Source organism: Malaya genurostris, chromosome 2 (assembly GCF_030247185.1).
Source record: "Malaya genurostris strain Urasoe2022 chromosome 2, Malgen_1.1, whole genome shotgun sequence".
NCBI lineage: Eukaryota > Metazoa > Arthropoda > Insecta > Diptera > Culicidae > Malaya > Malaya genurostris.
The window spans coordinates 104,402,953-104,412,254 of record NC_080571.1 but is presented as its reverse complement, the minus strand read 5'-3'; the positions used below and the strand labels follow the sequence as shown (position 1 = coordinate 104,412,254).

Genomic DNA, 9,302 nt, shown 5'->3' with positions numbered 1-9,302 from the left:
GAGACTGCTCTAGCCTCATTTCACGACAGTAGACACCAGTAGCAGCACGATCATTCAACAGAGAACCGTCCGTATAACAAACTATGTGTTCATCAAGTTGTCGTTTCAAATAACCAGACAACCATTCCTCACGAAGAGGATAGCTCACATTGAATGTGTTGAAAGGAAAACTGCATGTGAGAGTTAGATCACTAGGAGCGAGTAAATACTCATCCCAGGTAACCATTCGAGACCACAAGCGAGTGTGGCTAGTAGCATAGTCTATAGGGTTACTGTTCCAAAGCCCTGTAACCTTAAGACGGTATGCACAAGATAATGCTTCTTGTTTTAGGAACACATGTAGTGGTTTAATGCACAGTAGCGCCTCTAGAGCAGCAGTAGGAGTTGTTGTGAATGCTCCTGTCATCGCCATTATGACCATCCTTTGGAGATGATTTAGCTTTGACTTAACTGTCGCAGCTTCTCCTTTCTGCCACCATACAAGACTTCCGTATGCTAAAATTGGTCTAACGATAGTTGTGTAGATCCAATGAATGTATCTGGGTTTGAGTCTCCATGACTTTCCAAAAACTCGTCTGCATTGGCCGAAAGCCTCGCAAGCTTTTTTTAATCCTGAAGTCAATGTGAGCAGACCAATTCAGTTTTGAATCACGAATAACCCCGACTTATTTAACTTGATCAACCATTGTGACCTCTGAACCAAACAACTGTAACGGACGAGCTCCTGTGATTATCCTACTATAAGTGAAAAGCACCATTGATGTTTTGCCCGGATTTACAGATAATCTAACCTGATAACACCATTGTTGAACAGATCGCAGGGCTTGCTGCATTAAATCAAAAAGAGTGATAATGCTTATACCGGTCATCAATATATGATAATCGTCGGCAAAACCATAAGTCGGAAATCCAAGGTTATTAAGTTTCCTTAACAAACCATCAGCGACTAGGTTCCAAGATATTCCGTTCACGACTGCATTGTTTAACCTCCTGCAGCCATTCAGTCCTCGGCACGGAAATACACCTTGACTTAGGAGTTCCTATTTTTGTGGCCTTTTACGACATGGAACAGGAAACCAGTGGATCAATTCTTGGTAGAAAATAATTCTGCCAGATGCCACACGGCTTACCTGTTTGGTGGACTTATACCACCGGTACAGGTGGACCGTAGCATTATTCTTAGCCAGTTGGGAAACCGCTACCGACACTACACGGCTATCTAGGCTGTCTATCTCCTCTGTGTGACGAAGAGCAAGCAAAATTTCTCCCCTCGCACTGACAACTTCAACGAGAGCTCTTCTCTTTCACATATATACACCACTGTTGTATAAAGTGTGCACGCATCATGAGTGCGTTTGTTTATTTCATTTTACCTCCTCCACTGAATCGCACCTAAGTGCTAGAGCATTAGCTAATAGATTCTCTGAGGTGGATGCAGATACTTTCACAGAGGTGTACACGCCGGTGAGCACTCTGGTGTATGGTTTGCGTAGAAGAAGCGTGTACACGCAAAATCAGCAAAATAGAACAATTTATCGTAAAATTTTCGGTTTTCCTTGCAAATTTTTCATAGCAAGGCCAGATCTACTCTCTATTAATTGAAGTTCACAGAAGTGTTCGCTCACCATCATGCGCCAGTGGTCACTTGGGTGTATTTAGACGAGAGCGCGTGAGAGCGATTCATGCGAAGAGAATGTGTTTCACTCGCGCCAGCTGCTTTAACCGCAAGCACACACTCAAATGCTGTCTATTCGACACTGAGAAGAAATGCGCTTTCCTCTTTGTGCGATGCTTCGTTTTTTGCATCCTCGGTGTGGACAAGAATCTGTAGCCAGTGTGTATCACTCTGGTGAAATGCCATCTCTGCCAAGGACAATTATTTTATAAGAATAATCTACAAAAATGGAAATACAACTTATTCAAAATAGTCATCTGGTTTATAATAGCGGAAATGCGTTGGTAAATTTCTAACGAAATGTTATAATCTAAGCCAAAAGTTTTTGTTCCTCAATCTCTAGGCAGCCGGTTACCGAAAGAGAAAAATTTTGAGTTATATTAATTGAAGGTCAATTAGTCCTAAATATTTCATCTAATTCAACTTATAATATATAACACAATCAAGACGTCTGAACGAAGAAGAATTCATATTGGATCATTCGAAGGATCCGAGACCTACTCAGACTATATAATTCGTATTTCTTCCGGACAGTTTACTAGTTGGTCATACAAATACCAAACAAAGCATTAAAGCAGCATATTTAGTAAGACGATGTGTGTGTTAGATCAATAAAAGTACGCATATTGTTCCAGTGAGACAATTTTATTACTGACGCATATTCGAAAATGAGACAAAGAATGCGGACAAATAGGGTTCACCACCATCCTGATGGCTTAGAATATGCATTAGAGAACTAAATTCAAAACTTAAACTAGTAAAGCTAGTAAGCGTGTGAAATACAGAAAACTACAAACTACTAAGCATAACACTTTTAACGAAAGTTCCGCTTACGAATCAGCACACAAGAATAAGCTAGAAGAAAATACTTCTTACAGATTAGACTATTCCTACAAGCTCGAAGGAACAGAATTATAGAAGGATTGAAAACACTTTGTTAAACGAAGTGATAGTTGAGTAAAATAGTGTTCTGATAACTGAAATTAGGAATAAACTCCTGTAATTGTGACCTTTCACAGTATGGAAGCAGGAACCCAGTGGATTTACTCTTGGTTAGATTTTTCTGTGCCACCGAATTCCACACGGCCTCTAGGCTGGTCCTGTCCGGAAAAGGATAATAGGTACTATCAATCTCCCATTGAACCTCAGTCCCTTATAATTTTTTCAGCAATGTTCCAAAAGTTTTACAACGATTTACGTCCGTAATCTGGCCATGAAAATTGTTCATTCATTTAAAAAAAATCAGGATAGCAGCATGTCAGAGTTTTATGCTTATTAAAAATACGATATAGTTATGCGAATTCCCGAACCTACGCGGTTTTCCGATGTTTTGCATTTTTTACGGATTTCCAAAGTTATGCGATTTTTTTATGCGGATTTCCAAAGTTATGTAGTTTTTTATGTGAATTTCCAAATTACGCGGATTTTCTGTTACGCGGTTTTTATGCGCTACGTATTCCCCGCATAAGAAAAAAAACTTCAGTGTACGTAATTTCAATTACGAATATCGACAAAATGTTTTGCAAGCATGTTTGTGAACACATGAACTATAAAATTAAAACAGTTATAGAAAAATAGGTTAACTCGCGAAAAATAGGATAGCCATTTCAGAAGTTTTTTATTCATTGGTATTCAATAGTATTTATTATATGTATTGTTATAATTATTTTGACTTTTGGGTTTGTTTTCCAAAACTAATTAAAGGGTAGTGGGAAGGAATGTATAGTCATTTTTTATTATATGGCCGGAAGTTGGTATTCGAATGAGATTCTTAACATTTGTGGAATGCAACTAAGTGGCTCGGCTTACGGATCAGCCCACTTCATCACAGTATGTGTTCTGTAATTTTGCTACTGAGAGCTCAACCGAAACAATTCTCTCAACATTCTTATGATCCGTTGATTGCAAACTGGGTTATTCAAAAAATAATATTTATGGTCGGCTCTCGAGATTACATATTGGTACACTAATTTCAAAAATAATTTTTTTTAAAGTGTATAAAAAATTGCAATTTCGCCGAAAATGTGCCACAAAACCCCTTGAATAGATGATTGCTCAAATTAGTTAGAGACAAGCTATGACGAAACTAATATTTATCCCATGATTGCGAGTATCTTGTAACATTCGAATGATTCAACAAGAGCCACAAACTTGCTTACTAATATTTATAAGTGATTGATCAACAAACTATCGAAAATTTCGACTCGACAAGCCATTGATAATGATTTTGAAAAACATAAATATTAGATTTTGGATTCTTTTAGATGAATGAATACAAGATAGCAAATTTTATAATTTACGACTAACAAATTGTTTATTCCACATGTTGCTCGAGATATTTTGAACGTCTTACTTAATTCCCATTTTTTGCTTAATGATGAATTGTGGTAGTCGCTTGCCTTTCCAGAAACGGGGAATCGGTGTTTCTGTCGCCTGTCGCAGTTTGTTTGCAACATAAGCCTCGGCTGAAAACTTTTCCGCTTCCTTGATTTGACCAATCAGTTCTGCTTGGAACGTCTTTTCCTTGCGTAACTCCCTGCGTTGACGAACCTACAAATTTAACAGTCTCTACTTATGTATTCAAGGTATAGTTTTACTCTTTCAAGCGTAACTACAAAGAATTCAGATTAAATCACATACCTTCGCCCATTCGAATTTCATCTTCTTGCGAAGCTTTTTCAGTTTATGTTTTCGCATCTTTCTTCGACGGATAACGATTAATCTGGCAGCTTGAATTCCATTATCATCCACTGGTTTGTTGTTAGTTGGCAACTCCATATTAGGAATAACTTTCGCATTATCCTCGATCTCAGCAATACGGGACTGGTTCGGATTCTCGATTATCCACCGAATTCGTGGCACATCCGTAATTTCATTTAGTGGAAGCAGTGGATTCACAGTTGGAGCACGTCCAATGTCAAGTGAAATCTCTCGTGGTAAAAACCGTAGTTTGCACGGTGCCTTTAAACTGTTGGCCTCGTCTAGTGACCGATTTAAATTGACAATTGCCACTCGAGAACATAACGTCGGGTTATCTCGCAGAGAAATGTTGCTATACTTCCGAGTAATATTGGAAATGGCTGCTCGAAATAAATCTTTTTGTACTACAATCTATGAGTCCAGATATGTCATTATACTACCTCGCACGGTATAACGGCCCAACATTTTCGAAAACCTGTATAATCAAACTTATTCAAAAATTAATTCGAGTAATAAGTCCGCATTCCGGTTATACAATGTTTTGGTTTTGAATGGCCACATATAGGGATGTCGTAATATCGATCGATTAATTGAGTAATCGATTAATAATTCAGATAATCGAGTAATTTTAATCGATTATTTTGAAACCAATATTCGATTATTAGAGCAAATCAGCAGCTGCAAGATTCATATGGGTGATCTATAATGTAAATGAAACTGAAACAAACGTATCCCCAGCAATCCGTTTTAGTTTTATTTATTCGACCAGTTCTACTGTCAAATTTAAAACTGGTATACATTGCCGCTCTATTTTTTCTATATTTGAAACACAGATAAAACGGTACTGGGGCTGCCAGTTTATTTTGTTATAATTTCTAGATTTAAATTTTAAAACTGACATAATTTATGCATCTAGAACTAGAACACTCCTGAATATGCCCTTAAGCTTATCGAATGGTTTGAAAAATTCAATAACAATACTCGAATAATTAATCGAGTAATCGATTAATGACCCACATAAACGATTTAAATTTAATCGAATAGCGGCCCTTCCACGATCATTAAAAGTGTCATTACCAAGTAATGACACTTCTGCTCAAACACTCGTCATTACTGCATTACTGTACATCATTACTTTTTAGCATTACACGTTCATTATTAATGATGAGTATTTGTAACTACTCCAGCACGGGGCTTGTAACCAGAATAACTTTTCCTCAGCAATTAAAGAATATTAGCAGTATTCATTATCTTCATTAATGTTTATTTGCCATACACTTCGCCATTTCCAGAATTTTTTTCACGTACACTCAGGCAAAAAATATATGGAATTTCATAATGATTTCGTATGGTTTTTAGCCACAAGAATATCGTAAGCGAATCATAAGGCCGCCTTATGAAATCACGAAAATTGGAATTCCAATAAAACGCCTTATGAAATTCATACGAACTTTTTAGGAATATTGTGCGAAATTTCTATAACAAACATAACTTCTCTCATATATTGTGGAGTTCATATGTTGTTCGTATGAAAACTATTATAGTGATAGATGAGATGTATGTTGCAGAGGTATATTGTTCATATTAATCTTATGAAATTATGATTTTGGTGATTTTTGATGCATCATAAGATTTGCCTTATGATTTTTACTACTCAATTTGCTTGAGTGTATAGTTCTGAAGAAAATATTTACCTCATGGTTGTCAAATTTTCTCATCTATTACAACTAACGATATTCAGCACTTCCACAAAAAAATAAGAAGAAGAAATAATGTTGATAATGATGGAGAATCCGGAATTCCATCATTACTCGTGTCATTACTGAGCTCGTAGACCTTACACGATCATTAAAAGTGCCATTACATTTTAGTAATGACACTTTTAATGATCGTGTAAGGGCCGCTAATAGTTTAAAAATTATACTCGATTATTGAATTATCGAGTAATTAAAAAAATCCGACATCCCTAGCCACATGTCAAATACATAAATCTCGGTTAATTTTTCAAAAAGGCGTATGCAAGTGACAGTTTCTCTTTGTTTACTTTCTCTTCTATTAATTACCAAGCGGTTTCCACGTTTATCACTCAACCCTTTGCATGAAATGATACCCGAAACTTTCGACTTTCAAACAGAATAGTGATATCGAAGAAAATCTTTTCAATCACATCACAATAATCGAAAGAAAGAGTGATTAAAGAGAAACTGTCACTGGCTTATACGCCTTTTTGAAAAATACACCGAGAAATATTATTTTGGTTCAGGATTTTTAGTGCCTGAGGCGCAACCTATGTCTCAAAAGATCAACCAAAAGCATCAAGTCAGGGACTAAAATATTTAAAATATATCGAATTCGAAATAAAATTTCTATTAATTTAACTGGTAAATTTTTTTTATCTGAATAATTTTATGGATGTCACTGCACATATTGTGCCGTTGAAAGGTAAAGCATGTAGTTCGCCATATATGAATAATAAATTTTCATCAGTCGTTATCATCTGTAAGTTTAGTGATAAAGCTATAAGCAGCTACTTAGGCAAAATTTCGTTTTTCAAGCGGTGAACGATTAGCTGCCCCCCGAAGAGACTAACAGTAGAGCATATTTATTACAACAGTCGTCTTAAGATAAAATAACTGAATAATTGGGTAAAAAACTGAGTCATTTTTTGCATTTATGCATACAGGTAACTTATCTAGGATTGTGTGCTCAGTTTCACGAGTGACACCTCATTGGAACGTTTCATTTTCCGATTGGGTGCTCTACTCGTTTGTGGTACGTGTTTCTGCTGGGTGTCATTGCTAAATTGCCAGCACGATAAATAAAAAATGACAGTTTAGTTAAAACCCAAATCGATTAGTTGTACCAAATTTTAACCAATCTAATTCAGAAAAAACAATTATTATTTAAGTTATTTTGCGATCGTTGGCTTTTCCGTGTGATTTTAGGAACTCTATTAGTCTCAAGCCAGTGATCGCGGTACACTTATTAAGTCCTTTCCCTACCAATTAAATTTCTCTTTGATTTTCCGGTTGGACAATGACATGTTATGTCTCTGTTGCCGTTTTTTTTATTCTTTCTTAATGTTTACTTGATAGGATATTGAATTAATATGTTATTTTAACCTTGTAGGATTGGAAAGAAAGCTAGTCTTTTCGCCATTTTCCTCTATTTCACATTTGAAACACAAGTGAACCATCCATCCAAAATTCAAATTTTTCAAATTGGTGGACAGTAGAAAGAATACTATATCCCAAATGGCCATTCGACCAAACTTTTTTGGAAACCACTGATCTAGACCACACGGATAAAAATCCATTGCCGGTACCATGATTAGGAAATTCTGAAATCTGTCTTCTCATGAGATCATACCTATTATTTTTTGCTGTGTGTATTTCGAGTTTGGAGGAGAGAGTACAACCCGCATACGCATGGCTGTCAGATGGCTGACTAAACGCTGCCAGCTGGTAAAATATGGCTGGCAGACATTCTGGTGACCGACTGCCTCACCGCTGCCAGATATACAACTCAAACGATACAACCGTATCCACCAGGATTTTTCCACATTGAAATCTTTGACATTTTCAGCAAAGGTGAGAAGATGAAAACGCTCGGCTAACGTAGATACAGGCGACTTTGTTTTGTCGAATTGGATTTGACAACCGTCACTGAATCAATTTCGGTAGCCGTCTGGTGGCCATGGCTGCCCAGGTAGCCAAAACGCTATGCGGGAAGTTGATGCAGTATACACCGACCTGAAAGCAGCTTCCGACCGAATTGATCACCGAATACTTTTATGCAAGATCTCGCGGCTGGGTGCAACACAAAAGTTGATTGGATGGCTATGCTCTTACTTATGTGGTAGAGTTTTGCGAATAAAGCTAGGCTCCTGTGTATCATCTCCGTTATCAAATCTATTTGGATTTCCTCAAGGCAGTAACATGGGTCCACTTTTGTTCTTGCTGTTCTTCAATGATGCTGTTTCGCGGCTCGGTGTTGGATGCAGATTAGTATATGTCGATGATTTGAAATTGTATTTTGAAGTTCGTTCTATCGACGACTGCATCCGGCTTCAAAATCTTCTTGATACATTCGTCGCCTGGTGTCGTAGAAACTGGCTTATTATCATCATTGCAAAATGCCAGGTCATAACGTTCCACCCAATACTAAATCCAATTCGATTCGACTATGAAATTGATGGACAAAGGCTCCAGAGCGGTGATCATGTTAATGATCTTGGTGTTTTGTTATACCGCTGACAGACATGTGATTTCCGTACAATGATTTCTGTACAACGCTGTTCGCGTACAACGATGAGGTGACAGACATGTTTAGCGCACAGAATGAATATACAGTGAAAAGAAACAACTCAAAACTTAGCTTGATTGCACAGCTCCGATGATCGATAATATAGAAACTACAAGTTTTTGCGGTTTGAAGTGTATTCCCAGTAGCTGATTTATGACAGATATAATCAATGCTTCTCTGAATTATTGAATTAGTTTTGTGTGTGAGTGTTCGTCGGATGACTGTTTCACTCATATCAAATTTTGTGGTTTTAAGGTACATTTATGACACATTTGTTCTGGGATACAGGATTTTTCCTTCATTGTTTAAATGTAATTAGCATTTGGGAAATTTTGATGTCCATAATTTTGATGTTCTAGCGTAACATTTACTGACATCAAATAAAAATGGACAACGGAGGAAATATGATAGACAGTAGCACTATTTTTTATGCAAAGAAGCTGATTTCTACCCAAAAAGGTGATGAATAGCCAAATTTTGTTTATAAATAATGCCGACTTTTGTAAAATCTGCATAAATTTCAAGGTGCTCAGTCATAATTCCTTTTTCACCCGCATATTCACGATAAAATTAAGAGCGCATAAACTTTTAACATTGAGCCTCAAAATAGTAAATACATCTA

General features: G+C 36.8%; 1 protein-coding gene across 1 annotated transcript; it reads right to left on the bottom strand.

The window, feature by feature from the left end:
- Positions 1 to 3,962: 3,962 nt before the first annotated feature.
- LOC131432389 (uncharacterized) lies at positions 3,963 to 4,960 on the bottom strand. The gene is made up of 3 exons (XM_058598622.1): positions 4,816 to 4,960; positions 4,316 to 4,755; positions 3,963 to 4,225 (listed from the first exon to the last, which is right to left on the bottom strand). Exons 1-3 carry the CDS (start codon positions 4,838 to 4,840, stop codon positions 4,025 to 4,027), a joined length of 666 nt encoding a protein of 221 aa, XP_058454605.1. The 5' UTR covers positions 4,841 to 4,960; the 3' UTR covers positions 3,963 to 4,024.
- Between the last annotated feature and the right edge of the window lie 4,342 nt (positions 4,961 to 9,302).

Excerpts from the sequence above, each read along its gene's own strand:
- LOC131432389 (XM_058598622.1), bottom strand. The coding sequence starts at position 4,840 with ATGTTGGGCCGTTATACCGTGCGAG. Across the intron at positions 4,756-4,815 it reads GGGCCGTTATACCGTGCGAG|CCATTTCCAATATTACTCGG; the intron begins GTAGTATAATGA and ends TATTTCGAGCAG. Across the intron at positions 4,226-4,315 it reads TGAAATTCGAATGGGCGAAG|GTTCGTCAACGCAGGGAGTT; the intron begins GTATGTGATTTA and ends TTAAATTTGTAG.